This window comes from Aspergillus affinis (genome assembly GCF_023601865.1).
Source record: "Aspergillus affinis strain CMG 70 chromosome Unknown NODE_141_length_87381_cov_86_155033, whole genome shotgun sequence".
NCBI classification, from domain to species: domain Eukaryota; kingdom Fungi; phylum Ascomycota; class Eurotiomycetes; order Eurotiales; family Aspergillaceae; genus Aspergillus; species Aspergillus affinis.
In genome coordinates, this window is record NW_026515922.1 from 1169 (window position 1) to 22175 (window position 21007).

At 48.0% G+C, this 21007-nt stretch overlaps 9 protein-coding genes across 9 annotated transcripts; 5 read left to right on the forward strand and 4 right to left on the reverse strand.

Annotated features, from left to right (window-relative positions):
• Positions 1 to 1473: 1473 nt before the first annotated feature.
• Positions 1474 to 3361, reverse strand: KD926_002040 (gamma-tubulin mipA; the record flags this gene model as incomplete). Its single annotated transcript, XM_053093835.1, has 8 exons — positions 1474 to 2151; positions 2214 to 2300; positions 2366 to 2569; positions 2621 to 2803; positions 2889 to 2942; positions 3024 to 3136; positions 3232 to 3272; positions 3354 to 3361. The coding sequence occupies 8 exons, from the start codon at positions 3359 to 3361 to the stop codon at positions 1474 to 1476; spliced, it is 1368 nt and encodes a 455-aa protein (XP_052951309.1).
• A 468-nt stretch (positions 3362 to 3829) lies between these two features.
• KD926_002041 (aspartate/glutamate racemase family protein) lies at positions 3830 to 4714 on the reverse strand (the record flags this gene model as incomplete). Its single annotated transcript, XM_053093836.1, has 1 exon — positions 3830 to 4714. The coding sequence occupies one exon, from the start codon at positions 4712 to 4714 to the stop codon at positions 3830 to 3832; it is 885 nt and encodes a 294-aa protein (XP_052951310.1).
• A 569-nt stretch (positions 4715 to 5283) lies between these two features.
• KD926_002042 (aldo/keto reductase family protein) lies at positions 5284 to 6397 on the forward strand (the record flags this gene model as incomplete). Its single annotated transcript, XM_053093837.1, has 2 exons — positions 5284 to 5818; positions 5883 to 6397. 2 exons carry the CDS (start codon positions 5284 to 5286, stop codon positions 6395 to 6397), a joined length of 1050 nt encoding a protein of 349 aa, XP_052951311.1.
• Positions 6398 to 8020: 1623 nt separating this feature from the next.
• Positions 8021 to 8695, forward strand: KD926_002043 (oxidase ustYa family protein; the record flags this gene model as incomplete). Its single annotated transcript, XM_053093838.1, has 1 exon — positions 8021 to 8695. The coding sequence occupies one exon, from the start codon at positions 8021 to 8023 to the stop codon at positions 8693 to 8695; it is 675 nt and encodes a 224-aa protein (XP_052951312.1).
• A 701-nt stretch (positions 8696 to 9396) lies between these two features.
• KD926_002044 (putative vacuolar ATPase proteolipid subunit C) lies at positions 9397 to 10280 on the forward strand (the record flags this gene model as incomplete). The annotated part of the gene is made up of 5 exons (XM_053093839.1): positions 9397 to 9444; positions 9507 to 9524; positions 9789 to 9895; positions 9953 to 10037; positions 10095 to 10280. 5 exons carry the CDS (start codon positions 9397 to 9399, stop codon positions 10278 to 10280), a joined length of 444 nt encoding a protein of 147 aa, XP_052951313.1.
• A 1563-nt stretch (positions 10281 to 11843) lies between these two features.
• KD926_002045 (fungal specific transcription factor domain-containing protein) lies at positions 11844 to 13877 on the forward strand (the record flags this gene model as incomplete). Its single annotated transcript, XM_053093840.1, has 5 exons — positions 11844 to 11909; positions 12451 to 12830; positions 12891 to 12948; positions 13005 to 13273; positions 13349 to 13877. The coding sequence occupies 5 exons, from the start codon at positions 11844 to 11846 to the stop codon at positions 13875 to 13877; spliced, it is 1302 nt and encodes a 433-aa protein (XP_052951314.1).
• A 296-nt stretch (positions 13878 to 14173) lies between these two features.
• On the reverse strand, positions 14174 to 14714 carry KD926_002046 (uncharacterized protein; the record flags this gene model as incomplete). Its single annotated transcript, XM_053093842.1, has 2 exons — positions 14174 to 14427; positions 14558 to 14714. The coding sequence occupies 2 exons, from the start codon at positions 14712 to 14714 to the stop codon at positions 14174 to 14176; spliced, it is 411 nt and encodes a 136-aa protein (XP_052951315.1).
• Positions 14715 to 15459: 745 nt separating this feature from the next.
• On the reverse strand, positions 15460 to 18916 carry KD926_002047 (uncharacterized protein; the record flags this gene model as incomplete). Its single annotated transcript, XM_053093843.1, has 11 exons — positions 15460 to 15629; positions 15689 to 15767; positions 15825 to 15946; positions 16006 to 16167; positions 16224 to 16402; positions 16772 to 16857; positions 17659 to 17729; positions 17893 to 18111; positions 18169 to 18247; positions 18307 to 18431; positions 18496 to 18916. 11 exons carry the CDS (start codon positions 18914 to 18916, stop codon positions 15460 to 15462), a joined length of 1713 nt encoding a protein of 570 aa, XP_052951316.1.
• A 398-nt stretch (positions 18917 to 19314) lies between these two features.
• On the forward strand, positions 19315 to 20384 carry KD926_002048 (oxidase ustYa family protein; the record flags this gene model as incomplete). The annotated part of the gene is made up of 4 exons (XM_053093844.1): positions 19315 to 19771; positions 19834 to 19955; positions 20037 to 20115; positions 20170 to 20384. 4 exons carry the CDS (start codon positions 19315 to 19317, stop codon positions 20382 to 20384), a joined length of 873 nt encoding a protein of 290 aa, XP_052951317.1.
• Positions 20385 to 21007: the final 623 nt, after the last annotated feature.

The window sequence follows — 21007 nt, forward strand, 5'->3', positions numbered from 1 at the left end:
GCACATATCGGCTAGAGGCGCCATGCAAGCATCCATGAAGAACTTCCCGGAAGAGATCCGTGGGGTAAGTCAGTAAGGGAGACAAATAACTGATACTATCTACGGAGTACCTAGTAATTATCTGAGTACACACCGTAAGTTAGCCAGGTAATCCAATCCGGTCGGAATTGAATTTCGAAATCGAAGAATTTCCTAGTTACCCTCAATAGTTACTCCGTTGCTTCGTAACTAACCTAACTCCCCGGGAAAAAATCAAACCTTTCCCACTTCCCCTCAAGATCCAAGAATCAAATAAAAACCCAGAAAGAATCAAGGAAACTTCCACGAAAATTCCAAAAGGAAGAGAGCCCAAAAAGAAAAAATCCAAACCTTCATCTCCAACTCCAACTCCGACCCGATCGAACCAGAAAAGCCAAAAGCCAAGTTAAGTTGCGGGTGCCACGATAAACGGGCGACGAAACGCCGGATCCGTTCAGGCCCCTTCCCTTCCCCTCCCTTTCCTTCCTCTCTCTTCTACCGATATCTTCATCCCTCCTCCTCATCTTGGGCACAAATTCCTCCCAGACACATCATCGGGTTCCTTCTTGATGGGTTTCCCGTCCCTCCATTTGGTTTGGTTTCCGTAGAGATTGATTTGGTCGTTTCGAGTGACCTACACCGTAGTCGGTATTCATCGATTCTTTGGGATCATATTACGGGTTTACAGATCGCCGAAGTATATCCGGACAGAATTAAGCGAGATATATCAGCCCAAAATCCAAGAAGGTACATAGATAACAGAGAGGGACAAAGAAACGAGAGGAGAGATAAACACCCATCTCCTCAAAATATCGACAATCTCACAAACATGTGAAAGAAGCCAAGATCCCGTCAGGCGAGCACGAATTAATCTACAAACCCGACGAAGCGAGGCGAGGCACAACCGGACCAAGACACGATAAGGCGAGGCAGGCAAGTCGATCAATTCCTCACGACCGGTTGGGATCATGCAAGGCAGGGATGGACAGACACTTCATCCTTGGACCCAGAAGAGGCGACCCGACCCTGGCTCCGTGGGGATCGTATATACTTATGCTGGTGTGATTGGATCTGTGGGTTTGCTGGGCTGGTAGATAGTGAATAACGATGGCGTGAAATCGTGATGGGCGGCGAAATATCTGCCTTGCCAACAAAGTGAATAATGAGTGACTGTTGAGGGGTTAAGTAGCTAGCACTAACTAGACTAATTAGTGGCAATGTACCCCGTACTTACTAGGACTACTAATGTTCACGTCCGTCTTGAACTTTTCTCAATTTCCTTGGTTGACGGTGACATGCATGAGAATAAAAAGGTAAAATAGAACCCCCCGGGGTTATCAGACAGCAAAAGGGAAAAACAAAAACTGTTGTAGAAAACGCCATGTACCAATCGCAACGCACCAGATCGCCCGTGAATCACCAAGCTAAGAAGAAATCAAATATGAAATAATCAAATTAAACCCCCATTTCCTTCTCCTTCCCGGCGTCGGGGTCCAGGTAGGTCTCTTTCTCGGCCGCCTCGTACTCCCCTACGAGGTCCATCACGACAGCGCGTGCCTCGTCGAACTCGCCTAGTCCGTCGGTGAAGGGACTCTCCTTCTTGTACTGTTCCAGGAAAGCGTTCCGCTTCCGCAGGCGGTCGTACTGCTGGACGATCCGCTTGAACAACGTTGCGACCGACGTGTGGTTCGCCAGCATCAGTCCGCTGACTCGATGCGTGTTCTGCATGTACGGTGATTTCTTGGTCAGGGCAACCTGGATGCTAGCGGGACCCCAAGGAATAAACGACGCCAATCGCCGCTCGCGAATTCGGAGCAGGGATTTGTGCACGTCGGTGGGATCGGCTTCACCCTGGATGATGTTGAGAATACTCATGTAGCAACTGGTTTTCGTCGGGTTAATAGAGACCATGCGGTTCTTGGGCTGCAGCAGACGTCGCATGACATCAAGCACTGTCGTCTTCCGGATCGTTTTCGCCTGCTCGATATTGTCGCCTGTGAATGGCGTGTAGGAGGTGATCAAGAAGTGGCTGCGAGGCGTCGGGATGAGAGAAGCGATGATGCCGACGAGGTCATTGTGCATATATCCGGGATAACGGAGGGTTGTGGTGGAGGCGGACATGACGGTAGAAACCTGATGGTAGGCAAATTAGCAATGAAAGACCTACAAGCTGTAGCAAGCACAGTAATACTCACCAGTTGGTTCGTCTGTTGGAACGAAGGCTCCTGCACGTGAAGTCTGTCCGCAACGATCCTCGACAGTGCTCCGTTATCCAAAACCACCTAAAGCCACACTTTTAGCTTCTTCCACAAAACATCGCCCAGATGGTTTGGGGTTGGGATCTTACCACAGAGTCGGCATTCTGCGTCAACCTTCTCATCGCAAGCAAACTGTTATACGGATTCACCACAACATCTGCCGATTGGGTATCCGGGAACACGGAGTATGTCTGGATCAGCTTCTTCGGAAATCGGTCGTTCATCCGCTCCAGAATGAAACTACCCAGTCCAGAACCGGTACCACCTGCAATGGAATGTAGAAACATGAATCCCTGTGTCGAGTCAGCGGAGGCCGATCAATTCCTTGTCCAATATATCCCTACCTCCAGCGAGTCGCTACCGTCCGCTTCACGGTCAATCATGTCGAAGATTTCCTCTTGCACCACTTCACCGGCAGCATAGCCTGCACCCCAGTTGTTTCCAGCGCCAATTCCTTGTTGTCCGATGAAGAAGTTTTCGGGATTGTAGATGTTCTTGTAAGGACCGGATTGTATACCGTGGAGGACCTGTGTTATAGAAACTCAGCATGTCGTTGGTTCGAAGGAATATGGGGATTTCTCGGGATGGTCATCCGCAAAAATGGCATCATACCCTAGGTTCTAGATCTAGCAAGATCGCTCGGGGGATGTATCGCGTATCGTCACTCTAGACAGGACTGATCAGTATCTTTCTCCTCCTAGGGCCAGAGGCCATAGAGATAAGCCACGCAGCCGGGTCGGTATGTACCTGGTAGAAGAAGACATCCTTGCGATCGCCGCCCTCCGTCGCGAATTCCTCCAAGTTTCCATCCTGACTGATTCCATGTTCCTGGCAAAGCTGCTGCCAGAATTGGCCACCGACTGCAAATATCGTATGTCAGCGACGTCAATTTGATATACATGCTGCTTCGAGAAGGCTAGGGAAAAGCGCAAATGTGGATCGAGGGCATTCGTACCGTTGTTGCCGCACTGGCCGGCCTGGATCGTGATTATTTCTCTGCAGCGCGGACAATTGTCAGTGATATATAGTTCACATGGCAAGGGAGTCGGCCTGAAGGATCGGGGGCGTGGCACATACCTAGGCATCTTGGGGGAGGCCGCTGGGGGTAGTCGATGGTTGACGGCCCACGCGTAGCGCGCCGCGGGGAAACTTCAATTGGAGCTGATGGTGTCGTTGCCTCAGGCGCCAAACAGCTTATCTACCCCAACACACGGTATTCTTCTTATGGGGTGAGCTGTTCTTAATAATAAAGACAGAAGAGAAAGGAGTCATGGACAATTAATGGAATTACCCATTTTCTTCTCTTATTGAATTAGATATTAAAATTGACTGATTTTGGCGCCTTGGGCACCACTAATGGACACTGCCGCGTAAACAAGGCAATAATTACCTACAGCTTCCTAGCCATGCTCTCGCTGAGTTGGTTAACTGACTTTGGAATGCGATATATTATTTATTTATGATGATACTTCATGAGGGGTTTTGTTATCTTCAGGACTTTGCCTAGTACCATACATACCTCTTCATAAGGAATTGCCTCTCGACCGGGAGGTTCAAAATCCCGCCTTGCACGCCGTTACCAGCAGCCCAGCACCGGCAACCACGCCGTCAACAATTCGGACCTGCTTCGCTTGTTTCGGTCCGTAGGCCTTGATGCAGCCTTCTCGCACCGCTTCCTCCATACCTGCCATGCCGGCACATCCCATACAAATCGCAGTCAATGGATCAGGTGTACTCTTGATGAGCTTTTCGGTAGCCTCGCTGATTCTCCGCTTGACTTCCGCCGGAGGTGTAGTATGTAGTTCAACGGCCGTAAGTCCCGTCGTTTCTACGCCGGCGAAACGGCGGGTCGGGTTTGTGGCATCCCCGGAACGGATGAGCATTTCAGCAACCGCCTTGCTAAGTTCCTCCTTCCAGACATTCCCTGTGGAGATAATTCCGAATGTGTCCTGCGCCTGAGTCTTGCCATATCCCTGATCGCCGACAAGTTGGAACGAGCTAATCAAAGACAGCGACGTGACAACACTTGCTTCGAAGATGCCGGTCACGCATTTCCTCCTCGCTGCGGGTTCCGTCGCATCCCAGGGTAAAGCGCTGTCCTCCAGATTGATAATTGCTTTTTTCAACATACCCACGAGGGGGTGAGCGGAGTAGCACGCCACAAGGAAGGCGTCATATTTGGGTATCAATGGCTCCACGAAGGGCATGCAGTGCAACGCCGATTTCGCCGAATCCTCCCCGGAGTTGATGCTGGGCACGCCATCAACTGTTCGGCCATCCGGAAGGGTGACAGATTCCGACGGGGCTGTGAAGTAATCGAACTGGACGTCCGAGAAGCTGAGTTTTTCCACGATGGGGTTTAAGGCATCCGTCATGTGCTTGGAAGTGTTCGGGTTGATGACCAGGATAGCGAACCGTCTGCCAGTGGTGGAAGCCATGGTGGGGCAACGTGATCGGCAATATGAATGGTCGCCGGATGTTGAAGGAATTCGGAGTCGGGGATGATAAGGTAGATGGCAGTTGAAGACGGTGGATTTTAGCGAATCGCTAGTAGGGAAGGAAGTGGGTGGAGGTTAGCTTGCAGAAGAGCAGCGGCGGAGCGCTGCATACTGACGGATCGGCACTATGAGGGGCCAGGAGTGCAAGAACTTAAAATGTCCAGGTGGTACTCCGAAACCCTTCCTCATCGAGTTACTCAATGCGGATGAGATTCGGAGGAAAAGATGAAGAAATCGGCAGGACGGCAGTTGGTGGAAAGTGGTGGATATCGAATGCGGGGGAGCCGGGCTTGGTATCTCCAACATCCCACTTTAAAGTCTACCCCGTACAACATTGGCATCCCTCAACACGCATCCAGATATCTGTGAGAAACCTCAGTCCTTATCGGAGACTATCTCATCCAATAGAGGTAACACCTTAAACTTCATGTATCCCATCCATCAGCATGATTCCTGGGCTGACGTGATCTCTGCACAACCCCACTAGTAACACGCGCCGATCTTCCAAAATGCCTTTGGTAGCACAGAATCCCACGCCGAGGGTGATCCTTGGTCTTATGACATTTGGACCCGAAGAATCAAGGGCGGCCCGGATCACATCTCTGGACGAGTTCAACAAGTGCTTGGATTACTTCCAGCAACAGGGTTTCAACGAGATTGACACCGCACGGATCTATGTGGACGGACTGCAGGAAGCCTTTACCGCTCAAGCGAAATGGAAGGAGCGTGGTCTGACGTTGGCAACCAAGTGGTATCCCAGAAAACATGGAGATCACAAGCCCAACGTTCTCCGGGAAAATATAGAACTCTCTCTGAAAGAGCTCGACACCAACCAGGTCGACATTTTCTATCTGCATGCTCCGGATCGGTCTGTTCCTTTTGCGGAGACCTTGGAAGCCGTCAATGAGCTGCATAAGGAGGGCAAATTTGTGCAATTGGGTCTTAGTAACTACACGGCATTTGAGGTTGCGGAGATTGTCACTCTTTGCAGTGAGAGGGGATGGGTGCGCCCAACTATTTATCAGGCCATGTATAATGCCATTAGTAAGTTGTTTCTGAGCCCGATACCTGGGTCACCTAGAACTGGATCTAACTGTGGTATCTGCAGCTCGGTCCATCGAGACTGAGCTAGTTCATGCATGCAAGCGGTACGGCATCGACATCGTGGTTTACAATCCGCTCGCCGGCGGGCTCTTCTCTGGCAAGTACAAGGCCAATGAAATTCCCCAGGAGGGCCGGTATGGCGCCAATTCTGTCATTGGGGAACTGTACCGTAAGCGCTATTTCCAGGACGCGACGTTTGACGCCCTGCGCGTCATCAGGCCCGTTGTCGAAAAGCACGGATTGACATTGCCGGAGACTGCGTTCCGTTGGCTTCACCACCATTCCGCTCTCAACATGACAGAAAATGGCCGGGACGGGATTGTGATTGGTGTGAGCAACTTTGCGCAGCTAGAGACCAACCTGAAAGACGTCCAGAAAGGCCCGCTTCCGGAAGAGGTTGTCGAGGCTTTGGACCAGGCGTGGTTGATCACAAAGGCCACCACTGCCGACTACTGGCATCTTGACCTGAAATACACCTATGATACCAAAGCGTTGTTCCATGGCAAGTCAAGCGCTTAGTATTGTGACACAATTATTAAAATGCATACACACCAGCTTTCTTACACAGCTCAGACACTTGCTCTTTCCATTTCAGTACACTTTGCCGCTTTCCGCTTACTGAGTAGATCTGAACATTCCTGGAGTGGATTATTAGATGAGGGCTGAGTAAAGGAGGAAGCAGTTTAAGTATTAGAGCTATACTAGTGTCTTTTTTTAATACTTTATATTAATCATCTAGACTTATTTTGGGGGCAGTGACCGAGTGTTAGGTCTTAGAGGGATAATATTTGGACTCCAGATCATGTTGCTATTCGTCTGTCCTTTCAGCCTGTGATTGATATCTTGACACACGTGCTTGGACAGAGAGGTTCTCCTCCTCGTAGGTCGGATCCGTTTCGCGGTATTTTGTGCGACAGAATATAAGATCCGAACGGCGGTAGGCCTCGAGTGAGATTCTTTCTGGAACGTTGATAAACATGTCTCTTTTCCACTCAGTGGCGTTTATAAGGTAGCGAATAGGGAACGGTTCGTTGGCGGAAAGATCTGCAGAGAACTGCTCAAAGACAACGTCTCTCCAGATCTTGTTGAGGTTGCGCGTGGTTATAGTGAAGATCTTGTAAGCTGGATATTGCGCTCCTATTTATATTCGGGCTCAGTTGGGGTAATTGAAAGCGGAAGGAAAGCGAGACCTAGCAGATAAATAGCGATGTCATGATAGTTCTCAGCTTCCGACGCGAAAACTTGGAATTATCCTTGCTATCTAGTGCGGGCGGTTGTAGCGTCTGCCATCGATGTCACGAACTTATGGGACATCTCCATCTCCCCAGATTGGTCGGAATCAGCACTCGATGGGTGGAAAGACAGCTTATACTGACCTTTTCTCTTTCGGTCTCAGGCAAAAGAGTATATCGCGGCGTCAACGCGGCCGGAGTCATTCACTGATCATACAAGTCGAATCTGTACTACAAACGTTCGGCAAATATAGGCTACTCTCTTTCACTCCAAGCCGTTTTTGTCGCTTATCTTTACCCGTATGTCGTTTCTAACTGGATAGCAAGATAATATAAGGAAAATCATACAAGCTTACTGAACGATATGCCATTGGCTTCGATCAAGCCACACTCAAAGATCAGACAGGGTGTAGTATGAGCTGCGCTGCATAGCCTATTGTACACCCGGCTCGGATATGCTCCATCGAGCCCGAGGTATTGTAGGCCCATATACTGCTTCCGTATTGTAGTTATAATCAAATGCAACTTTCTTTTCTCTTACAAACATCGCTGAGCAAGATTTCTATCTCACGATGGTAGGGTACCCACGATTCAGGTCCTTATTCTCCAATAACCATATTCAATACGATAGAGTGGAGAGTGAAGAGGATAATGAGTTGATTCCTGGGTCGACATCAGGAACTAAAACCAATCATGGAAGACTCATGGCGACCCTATCCCAGGTGTCTTTACTGTGGATAAATATTACCCTTCTAGGTATCACGGCGATATTTTTCTTTGGATCTCTCACGCCAATGGGGTGTCACAGCTCGAACACTTCTCTGAGGGACTTCATATCGATGCCTTGTAAGCACTGAAGAACCAAATCAAAAGCACACATGTGTGATGAATGACCGGTATAGCACCCGCCATGGACGACACCGACGTCTCCTTTTCCACGGAATGGATAGATGGCAATTTTCTTAACAACGATCCACTCAGCATATTCCGGCAAGAGCCCAGCCTCGAAGTAGACATCGCTTGGTTCAAACTCGCCGATACGAGGCCGATTCCTCTGACGCGGGAAGATGTTTTGGCCATTGGAAAAGACCCAGAGAAGTCGGTTAAACTGGGGCTAGAATTCGGCCTGGGTCCGGACTTATACGCAGGCCGGATTGACGTCTTCCACCAGCTGCATTGCTTGGATGCGCTGCGACAAGAGGCATACTTTGAGCATTACTATCACAACACGTACCCAGGCGGATACAACCAAACCACCAAGAAGCATCGGGCTCACCTATCGCATTGCATCCATATTATTCTGCAGAATATCCTATGCCACGCAAACACGGATATTCTCACACATATCTGGACAGATGCGGTCGACCATCCTTGGCCGGACTTCAACATCCCGCACAGATGTCGAGACTATCGGGCGTTGATGGACTGGCAACATCGTCATGCCGTGGACGAGGGGTTATTTGTTAAGATGAAGAGACCAGAGGACCAGGAGCCTCGCCGGACGAGCAGTCATTTCAAGAAGATTGTCAATCCGGAAATGTATGATCATCTTGAAGATATCGTGGATGATGGGGACATTGCATAGGACTATGAAAGAATGAGAGCGGGTCTTCTATACAACTTCTCCAACGCAAATGTTACCGTATCGGTTGGTCAAAGGTTCATGTAGCACAAATATGAATCAACCGATATCAATTCCTCGATGGTCTAACGGTCATGATTTCCGCTTGTCACTCAGCAGAGAACGAGCGCGGGAGACCTGGGTTCGACTCCCAGTCGGGGAGGTTTTCTTTTTTGTCTCTTTTCTTTTTGTCATTTTTTGGGCAGAAGGGTGGTTGGCGGACTTGACAATGAAGCATAACGGAGTAATTGTTGCATGTTCACTGCTTCTGGCAGTCTTGTACATAATTTTAAAAATGCACCCGACAGCAATCTCAAGTCCCTGCCACACCGCCTTCCATCCCCCTGACTAAAACCCAGGCAGAAATAAAAGGCGGCGTTACGAGCGGTAAGTGAGCGGACCAACCAGCATGTTTTGCCAGATGGCGGCTGCGGTCTGCCGTAGTCTCGGAGTGGCTGACATGGCCGCGAGCTGCTTCGGAACGGACCAGACGGCATCCTCAACAGCTCTAGTCAACGAGAACCCTTGTCGCGAGTGGTTGTGACATCTTTCTTTTCCAGCCTGATTCCTTACTGGCCTTTTGCTCTCTTCAATCGATTATCACTGGATCATCACTCCTGCAGCTTCTCTTCTCACCTTCCAGGTTCTCCGTATCATCCTTCATCATGGCGGACAGCGAGTTCGCGCCCAAGTTCTCTCCCTTCTTCTCGTTTGTGAGTATTCATTTTTTGGGTTATTTCTCATTTATCGAAAACATGCTGATGAGAAAAATCAGGCGGGTATCGCAGCTGCAGTATGTTCATCCGACGAATCCTCAATCCTACCGATAACGCTAACGGCCTCTCGAAGATGATCTTCGGGAGTATGTCTTCCCCCCTACCTCGTCTAAACTTGATAATGGTCCCCGACTTATAACCAAACAGCGATGGGAGCCGCATATGGAACGGCAAAGGCTGGAATTGCCATTTCGGGTGTTGGAACATTCAGACCGGATCTGATCATGAAGGCATGACCTGGCTGAGATACTACCACTTGCGTTCCCTACTAACTGAGTCAGTCTTTGATTCCTGTGATTATGTCCGGTATCATTGCGGTGTACGGTCTTGTTGTCGCCGTCGTTATTCACGGTGATCTGGATCGGGACCATAGTCAGGCTCTGTATACGTATGATCAACTCCCCAGCCAATCTCACACTTTCCCCGTGCTGACCCTCCTTTAAAGTGGATTCATGCACCTTGGAGCAGGGTTGTCGGTTGGATTTACCGGTCTAGCTGCTGGATACGCCATTGGAATTATTGGAGATGCGGTAAGCCCTACTTCTAATGCAAGACCCATGGCTTTATGGCACTAACGATCTGCGTAGGGTGTGCGCGCATATATGCAGCAATCTCGCGTCTACGTGGGAATGATTCTCATTCTTATTTTCGCTGAAGTTCTTGGACTTTACGGGTATGGTTTCCCTCTCTGTGACAGTTCATCGGACAAGGAATTGCTGACGCTAGCTAGCCTCATTGTTGGTCTGATTCTCAACTCGAAGTCCAGGGCTTAATCCTGGTGGCTTGGCACATTTGGTTGAATGACATGCTAGATGTGAGTTGAGCTCATTTCTTCGGATGTCGAGATTGTACCATCAAAAATCTACCGTTCTATGTGTATATCCTGTTCAGGACTGGCCGGGGATAAGGGCAACCTGGATCAATTTCGACCAGCTAAGCTTTTAGGTTGAGACTCTGTCATCATCCACCCATGACCGGGGACCATCAAGGCTAGTATGAGGAAAGAGGCGTCCCACTGAACCTCGGGATAGGGAATATGTATGATCTTATAGTCAAGGCGCAGGTAATGCTCATTTGCCATAGATAAACGCCCTCTTAAATATAACGAGATACCACCACGTCTGTTTCGGGGTTCACCATGGCACGAGGCCGCCAGTTGAACCAGCTGTGTCGGAGAGTTTTTCTTTTGTCCCCAAAACTGAGTAACCATGGCTGGTTTTTTTTTTTTTTTTTTTTTTTTTTTCAATTCAAGAGGAGTAAGTCAAGCTGGCAGATCTTCATGGCTTTGTTTGAACCTTCTAGTGTGATTGGATTTTGGTCCTTTATTTTGTGCTTTATGCCCGACATCGGATTAGACTGCTGGTCTGGGACTAAGTCAACAAATACCATCCGGTGACTGAATGTTTCTCTGGGACTAGCGCTTATGGTCAGCAATATCACCGGAATCAACATCCCCTCAAGCCAGGATGATTTACGCCAGATTTCCGATTTTGAGGGGTTGCTTCATTCCTTGTCCTAGTTTGGCATTCGGAATTCCTGACAGATGACCCTGTACTTGGGAATTTTGGTTTTGTGTCCCTGTAAGCTCACCAATGGGAGACACGACATAACTATAAAGAGACATTCTGTTGCATTGCAGACCCGTTTTTGCATATGGTAGGTGGCTTGGCCACTTGCATGCCGCATGTCTTGCTTGCTCGTAACCCATTGAAATATAAGCTGCTCGGGTGAAGGTCGTCTTTCCCCTACTCGTGGCGTTCCACATTCTCCGATTGGCATTGGTCTCGAGGCTCTGCGGGCGGCGCGAATGAGGAATTGTTGCTATGAACTATGCTGAAAGCATGTTAACATCTTCTGACGCAAAGATCAGCGAGAAACACATCAGCACGGATGCTGTGTGACGACGAGCAACCGAAGGGCTGATATCATGCGCTCCATGTCGATTGGAAGATGCTACATCCCTGGACAAACAGGACGAATCGCGACCTAGACGGGTTTGAAAGTTGGGTACAGGTGACACCAGTGCGTGGCTTACTACATAGCAGTGATACCATTGGACCATATCCCTCTTTTGGAGCAGGCTCTTGTCGGCCTAATCCGAGTGCTCCTTTGGCATGCGAAAATTATGCTACCACAAAGGAAATGTGGAGAAGACAGACAAAGATACCTTGACTTAATGGACTGGCTTGGATATGTCCGAATAGAAAAGGTAAGCAGGCGGGCCGATGTTGTTTGGAAGCTGAATCCACAAGAATACCTATCACTCTACCAGGTGTAATAGCCGACCTATCTACCCTCACCGCTAAGAGTCATTTCAAGGACTTCCAGCAGCATCGATGGCGATTACCCGTGCTCACAAGTCCCAAAGAACGGGCGTGAGGGCATCATTGGCATGTGTGCAGGTCAGTATCTATTGAAATATATCTAATGCTCTACGTCGTTCTTCGAGTCTGATATGAAAAAGTGTCGAAGCCAGCATGCGAAATGTGGTGCTGAGATGCCCGTCTGTAGTCGCTGCCGACAAGATGGGAAGCCCTGCTTTTATGTTCGATCTCGTCGTAGTGCTATTGCCAAGGCAAGCACTCCATCGCTTCCGATTTCAGATACCAGTAGCGACGTTCTTTTCTCTGCGCCATTAGCAACAGCACCTATCTTTCCCATACCGGCGAGCGACTGTCTTCCAATCAAATATAGAGCATTAAGTGCCGTACCACCTGTCCAGGCAATGGACGGCTCTTGTCCTGGGGAAAGTGAGCATGCTACCTGTTACAGATTTATAGACGCATATTACAGGTATGTCGGTAGCCGATCTTAATCCACTAAATCGTCTAGGCAGTAGGATCTCGCTAAACTTCTGTCCTCAAAACCAGTAACTTTCACAATGCGCATCCCTTCCTTACGCCACATCACCATTTTTTGGAATTTAACGAGACTAATGCCCAGTCTCTAACACACCTTCTTCCTGTTGTGCATTATATTGGATCTCTATATATTAATGATGGAACTGCAACATGGCTGAGGGAGGTAGCTTTGAAACAATTGCGTATCACGGACCTCACGATCAGCAGTGTACCGTTGAGTGGCTATACCACCTTGGCCTTCCTTCTTCTTGCCATTGCAACCTATGGACAAGATGACCGACCCCAAGCGCGCCTATTGTTGAATCGCGGTATGCAGATGGCCATTGAACTAGGGATGAATCGACGCAGTTTCGCCGCCACTGAGCCAGATCCTGCTTGGGCCGAAAGCTGGAGACGTACTTACTGGGGTTTGTATATTACTGATGTAATCATAGCCGGCTTTTGGCACGAGACTAATATCAGGTCGGTTTCCTTGATAAGTGATTGCATACATCGGGCCTTAGTATGACTGACCATTGGCAGCTTTTGTGACAATGAGTCTGATGTCGATCTTCCGTCTGATGATGCTGCGTTTGAGCAGGTTCGTTAAGCTCCATGGTTTGCAATACAGAAATAATGAAACTAATATCCTGATAGCCAAACACTATCGAGCAGTACGAGACTCGAGACTTTGAGGACAAAGTGCCTGTTTTCTCATCATTCACGTACCTGATCGACTTGGTCAAAATCGCCCATTCAGTGTTACATCTTTCTTCTCAGAGAGAAGACCACAGTACTGCTGTCACCAACGCAGACACTATGCTTGTCGCCTGGAAACTCCATCTGCCCGTCGAAAAACAGTCAGCCGTCAAAGAGGATGGAGGAGTAGACCATATGTTGTTCCATGCACACCTCCTTTGGCAAAGGTAGAAACTTCTATCGAATCTTGTTACCATCCACTCCAATAGCTCTGTTTATAACATCGCTAACTGTCAGGATAGCTTGCTCATAACAATACACCAGCCTCTTTCCCGCTTGAACCGCAACTACAATGTCAATTATGAGGACAACTCTTTGATTTCTCCCAGCTCATCCAGCGATGAGTCTCTCTGGGAGGACCAATCTGAACGCCTCCATACACGGAGATCTCTTGACGCTGTGGCGGCAACCATGAACCTCTGCACTCTCCCTATTCCCATAGTCCAACAGTCCCCGCTCACCATCAACTGCGTGGCATTATCAACAATGACGAGCATGATGGAATACCAGTCGATGTTCTCCTTCTCTCACCCTCCTACGCGGGACAAAGTGCGCTTAGGAATAGCCATCCTTAACCAATTCGCGCAGGTCTGGGGCATGGGTGTTAATACCAGCGCTAGGATGAAGAAGATGGCCCGGGAGATCTTCACTATGGTCCAACCGGATCGGATCTCTGAGCCCGGCTTGCTTGTCGACGTGGCTGCTTTTTTGGATCAGAATTTGCTTGCTGCTGCGGACACATGGCCAGACTTTCATTCTGTAGGGTCCTGATTGCAGGTATGGCAGAAATTATATGTAGTGAGGGAATGTATTTACATGAATTTATATTAATGGCGATGTTCTCGGGACCTCCATTCGACTTGAATCACTTGAATATGTGTTTGTCTTCTTAATTCAGCTTATACTTGATATATTGACTAAAACTTAAGCTTTCATTCACAACTACCGACTCTGAATACCTCCTATAGCGAACTGCACCCGATACATCTAACTCTCAATGTGCCCCTTCTCCATATTCGCCCAGGCCCTTGGGAGTCAGTCATCAAGAAAACGCCTTGAAGAAAATCCTAGAAATGTTCGGCATGCTCCATCTCAATCTCCTGGGCCTCTTGGGCCTCATTCACCTCTTCAGCCTCAGCCTCCTCCCGCTTCGCATATTTCCAGGGCCTGCCGTAAATTCTATTGTCAATGTCGGAGTCGCGTTTGGCGTATCGCCAGGGCGTTCCATAGATACGGTTATCGACCTCAGAGTCGCGCTTCGCGTACTTCCATGGTCTACCGTAGATCCTGTTGTCGATATCGGAATCACGTTTGGTGACTTCTATTGCTTGATTAAGTCATTGGCGTGATATGCGGGAGGTGAGAAGAAATGGGCTCAGATGTAGATAGACGACATACGACATAGATTGGGGGGAGGGGGGAAAGAAATGTAAAGAGAAAGAAAAACTGACCAGCCTCCTCTGCTTCGGCCCAAGCTATATTAGGCATGCTCGTAAGTCCTCGGAAACATTTCCAGCGTTCAGTCTCGCATAGCTTTAGCTTACCGGCTGGAGCGGCTAGGATGCCCTGTAGGGAGACAAGGGTGAAGAGCACGGCGGTGAACTTCATGTTGCTTTTTCACTTTTTGACTTGTCAAAAGTGACTGAAAAACTGGTTTGAATGAGACGGTTGAAAGTAGTGGATTGGCCTGCAGTTCTGGATGCGGGTGAGGGAGCATAGATGAAGACAGGTCTGAGGGTATACTTATATCTTGGTCTTCCCCGGATACCTCTTCCACAGATCAGAATATCGGCGCAATGCTGACAATAGGTATTTGCACTAGAGAGATACACAATTGGACGGAACTGGTTTTCCTCCTATGGTCTGTGATTGCGACACAATGCATAGCCTAGGAATATTCGCAGTGAACTTTTTGATGCTCTGCCCAGTTCAAGATACGCAATAAATTTCGGGCAACCTGTAATTGTGTAAGACAAAAAGATAGGCTATCAGGGTAGATATATTCAGGCTATGCAGTCATGCTCTAGACTTTGGGCTATGTGGTGGACTGCTAAGTGATGACAATTATGGCCGGGGGAGGGGGTGGAAGCGGAGGATGCAGACCATTGATTCAAGATAATCAACTATCGTGGACTTAGATAGACCAAATGTAGGATTTGGGGTAATACAAGTGATAGCCGGCTTGTGAAGTGTGAAAGTCTCTTGATAATTGGCCTTCAATTCGTCATACAATCAAATCTCGTAAAATGGTCAATTGTGGCTTTGGCACATACGCAAATCATTCGAGGCATGTTTCTGTTATATCAAGCTGGATAACTTAATTTGATAAATGGAATCAACCGGAAACAATCATTCAACTCCCCGTAATCTCTCTCTCGATTCCATTCTTCTCCGGATCAGAGCAGTACCGATCCACATCTACATATCCGGCATGCATGTCATCCGTCGCCGGCCATCCAACCTGCTTGAGCTGGATATCCCCTTCGCACATAAGTCCGTAGCGCAAAATAGCAAAGCAGTGATCTTGAATAATTAGTATCCATTCATTTTGAATGAACAATCACTGGGAGTTGTAAACTTACTGTCATGTGGCTCGGTCACAATTGTAGTATTTGATTCTTCGGCCGTCATTTGGTTATGCCATCGTCTCCAGAGGACGTGCTAAGCAGATCAATTAGATTATTCCCACTAATACCAGAAAATATTTGAAAATCATACCAAACAATGAAGGCGATGGAGTTTCGAGAGCACTCGAGGATCTCCCGGGTCAGCGCTCTTGACGTGCGCGGTTGAAACGCGCACAAAGTTTGCTTCTTCTAAGGGGATATCATGGATTTTATCTGGAGGATTATTAGCAAGATCACCTCGATTTCAAAGGAGTAGAGGCATAGCGTCATACATTGTTGAACCGTATTCCAGGCTGCCACAGCTCCAACACTAGGCTCCTTGGTCTCCGAAATATTGAAAAAGTCCCCTAGCTCGAGGAATGTGCCGTCGAAACGAGCCGTCCAAGGGGTGTTTGTCCGTTCAACCACTACTTCTGGGCTGTATGATTTGAATTCTGAGTCATTAGAATCTATATCATGAATATGTGCCAAAGTATGGGAAACTTCTTACTAGGACGGAACATCGGCCATGTCAAGAGGACCGCCGTGTATATCGCCACGAGGAAGACATGAGGTAGCCAAGCCAATGCGCACCGTGACAGACACGAATTTCTTCTCTTTGGGATGAGCTCCTCTGGCCCTGCTTGATGAAGCATTGGGGCTTTCTCTTTGAGATCATGGGTGTCCCATCTAGGTTGATTGTGCGGTTTTGGAAAGGTGAACGGCATGAAACACTTCATTTTGGGGTCTCTAGAGCATACTGGTATACTGCGTGCAATAAGGTGTCTCGATAGTAAGTCATAGAAGACCCTTTTAGTCTAGCATTCCTCGGTGGATATCTCTCCGTAGTGCCGTGACACAGAAAACCGCCGGGATGTGTAGGCTATGAAGGGTGACACAGACCGAAAATCCCGCTGACTGACGGAATAATCCAAGCCACTATATTGTGATAGGCTAGTTGGGTTATGAATCGGACGGTGGCTTGTCGATGATAATTTTGATGACGAGAATGAAGGGGGCGCAACGAGCGGTGGGCGCTTCGTTTTTCTTCCTACATACACCTCGACAAAATGCATCCCTACCATGAAGAAGACAGTAAATCCGCTGAGGAGTCGAGGTTTCTTTCTATCGATGACAATAAGGGACTGCATGTCGAGGAACGGTTAGCGAGTAGAACTCGACTTTGTCCGCTTCCTTGGGCGCTCACGATTATCTTCGGAACACTTCTCGTCCTTCAAAATGTCTATTACTTAGTACAGGGGTCTAGCTGTCATCTAGTGCCGGTATATGATACAGATTTTGGTTTGTCACTCTACTGGTAGCCTTTCATCTCCATCTCCCACTGCTAAGACATATTTTTATTCCAGAACCCATGAAACAGGCCATAAGCTCTGTTAAAGTCCGATTCACTAGCCCTCTCTATATAGACAACAACGGCACTTTCCACCGACAAGAAGAGCCCGGAGCAATAAGATATGTCGGGGGTCCTGAGGAAGAGTTAGACGCCAATTGGGAATCGCTACTCGGGGGTATGTTTCGGTCTCTTCGCGAGGAATAAGGTGGACCGACTAACGAGCACTCGCGATTATAACATTTTAGGTCGGTATTTCCGACTCACAGAACAGGAAACGAACATTCTCAATGAAGATTCCGACTTGCCACCTCTATCACCTTTGAGCCGGAATGGGGAAGAATACTTCTTCGCAGGTATCGACATGCTGCATTCACTACACTGCCTCAATGCCCTGAGAAAACACCTCGACCCGGGATTTTCAGATCATGTAGCTATGATAGCCCCGGAGATGAGGCAGCTGCATCTTGGTAAAATGATGTCCTTTAAGAGTTAATGAATGTGAACTGACAATGGGTAGATCATTGCGTGGAACAGTTAAGGCAGTCCATAATGTGCCATGGAGATGCAACCCCTGTGACCCTAAAGCCCATACTTCAGGATTCGTCAACTCCAGCCCTTCTTGGGGAGACTGAAAGATTGCATACTTGTAGAGATGCGTCTCGTCTGCGAGAGGAGACTACAAAGAAAGGGCAGCTGCGGGGGACAAGCGAGACGATTGTTGGATAGTTTGGCTACCTGGTTATACAACCTGTTGATTACAAACTCAATTAATGCATGCTTGACTCAATATTGACACTATATCGTATACCTATCTACCCATGCATACCATGCCTATGAATTTGCTCGGGAGAAGGATCGATATTCCCTGGAGCATGTGGCACATCATGCTTCTTAGCCCACTCATGGATTATGTCGAAATTTCTACATTCTCGAACACCGTCGCCTTCTGCGATATACGTCTCGGTAGTTGCGTTCCATCCGACTGGTCCGATATTGACGTCGGCGAGACACATGAAAGACTGTCGAAGGTAGTCAAAGCAGTGGTCTGTGGCTCGAGCTGTTAGTTCATTCCTTTAGATATGATCATTGTGAGAATGCATACAAGTGTGTCGTCTAATGATATCAGCGTTTTCGCCATACTCTCCCTTAAGATCTGTATAGAAGGCGAGTCTAATGCGATTCTAGATATTTGCATCAGTAAATTGTTAATTGAAAACAAGTCCAGATCTAGATTACCTACCAAACAATGTAGTTGATGAAACACCTCCAACACTCCGACGTAGGACCCTGGAGAAGAGTTGTATTGCCGAGCTGTGGGTGCGCCTAAATATTTTGCCTGTTGCTCGTTGAGATGAATCAATCGCACTGTTTCCCACTGCTATTAGTTTTAATGAATGACAATAATGTTGGTTAAGTCATGATATCCTACCGTCCATGAGCGAGTCCCAAGCGGCATTGGTCTTTTCGTCCGGTTCTCCGAAAAACTCGGTCCTTCGATCCTCAGTTATACCCGTGGAAAATTTGCGCATCTCCATTTCGACGGGAATATCGGCCGGTCCCAGAGCCTTTACAGATGGAATGTCATTCCGAGAAATATCCTGCTCGAGTGTCGTCGCTGGTGTCTTGGCCCATTTCTCAGAAGTCGAGGCGTTTCGCCAAAATGCCAATGTTGCGAGGTTTGTAAGAAGAAGTAGTAGTATCAAGATGTATTGAACTGAGATACAGCGTTTGTAAAAAGACTTGTGTGGTCGAAATCCGTGAGCGCTGCATTCATCGTCGAGTTTGTATATCTCCTCCTGCTCTCGATCTCTCTGTTCGCTATCGACGGGTCGATACTTGTGCATGAACATAATTAGATCTCGGTTACTTGCGTCGCTTGGAAGAGTAGGGGAAAGACTTCAAAGTCAACAAGTGCCCAAACAAGAGGGGACCGACCATCTTCGGTCAATATTAACAATTGCCGATGTTGATCATGTTAGAAGAATCAAGGCTCGCCGGCATAGCCTATCTCTCCCGGTACCACAACAAGTCCCCGGATACATAGCCTAACTTGATTTTTGGCTCATTAAAAAAGTATGCAATTGAGTTGTCGATCAATGCAGATCGCTATCATGGATGGCGACTTGACCATGATCGAGTTGGCGAGTAACTCTAAGAGGCTGAGTTCTTTACTCTGGTGACAATCCGTTCTACCTATCTATTGCCTTTCTAATTCTACCATCGACATACCTTCTGCTGTGAGTCAAAGATGTCCAGGAGGATCGGTTCCTATCAGTCTGTACCCCAAGAGGAGCAAGACCTCGATGAATGTCGAGAAGTATCTCTTGAAAATGGAAATGGAGATTCCACTTCACTCAGCCCCGGCACCTACAGAGACAAGGAGACATCTCAGATCAGTCTACTGTACCATCCGGCACCGTTGAATGAAAATTCTCTTCGTCTCTATCGCCGTCTATCCTTCCATCTTGTCGTGACAAACACTGTTACCATCCTATTCTCTTTCTGGATCCTATACCTCTATCGAGAGTGTCTTCAGCAAGGATGTAAGTACCAGAAACCCCAATACGAGATACGAGGAGTAGCAGAGATCCCAGTGCAATGGACGACACGCAAGTTTCGCACCGGAGTCGAAGAGGGAGGACTCACGGACTTCATCGGAGGCTGGAATGAGCATACAAATGCGGCCTGGGATACGATTCTCGACGGTAAGGGACTCCTATGTGAGCGATATCAAGCGAGTCATGCTAATGATGGTATTTCCCAATAGCTGGACTCATCAAGCTAACGGAGGACCAAGCGAAGAGACTCCCCTTCAACACAACTAGAAATCCTCAAGACCCCTCGACCTACGTCGGCGCCCTTGAAGTCTTCCATCAGCTACATTGTCTGGTTCGTGCGACATTTCTTTCCATTTCCTCGGCTAGACTACTTAGCTAGAAGCAGATTTATGGGGTAACTGACTGAGAATAGAATAATATCCGTCATGGATACTACGTTCCAGAAGCAAGGGATCTGGTGCCCGAGCCAGGAAAGCTCCTAACACATGCCGGTTAGTTATTCTTCTGCCTGGAACGAGGGAACGGTGCTCACGGTTAACCCCGAGCCTACCTAGATCATTGCTTTGATTATTTGCGTCAGAATATCATGTGTTGGTCGGATACTACCATTTCATCGCTGGCTTGGTCGACCATCCTTGACGGATACTATCCTCGGTTTGACCCGGTCAAGGAATGTCTTGATTTCGAGCAGATACATGCGTGGGCAACGCGAGAGGAGAATTGGTTGCCTAATGATCCGGTGCAGGATGGTTCTGGTTAGAGGAAAATTCTCTTCATTGAGTCAATTTATCTTATACGTCATGAAATGAGTTGATACGATAGAAGAATGACTACAGAACAATGTCATGCATTTCTCCGAAAGAATTCTCTCGAGGAGCACATGTGACAGACACTGAATATGCAATTTTTACTATTCAACTTGGACAAAAGACCAAAAAAGAGGGAACGTTCTGGACTTGGGTAACGCTGATCTAGAACCGTCGGAATGCCGAGTTCTTTTCGCAGCAGCTTGACTAGATAAATGCAGCCACCTTCCATCCCTTCCAGCATGATAAGTTCGGATTTGTTTCTATTTATCCGGATATACTGTGGTAGACCATCCCTTACTGTCACCAGCAATTCCTTACCAGCTGACAATAATGAATCTGCTTCGAGATCCGGCCAGCCCTAGGCCACGCCGGCCCCGGGGTGTTTTAGCCGAAGCTAGAGTGAGACAATACACTTATGAGACTAACTATCGAGAATAAAACAGTCTGGACGCAACCTACCTGTAGGTTGTAGGTGAGTGACTTTGATAGAATTTGACCACCTTGTAGCATCCCTCCGAAGGTAGTATTCAAGTGTGAGCAACTTCCATCCTATTACCCCTTTTTGCTCTAGGTA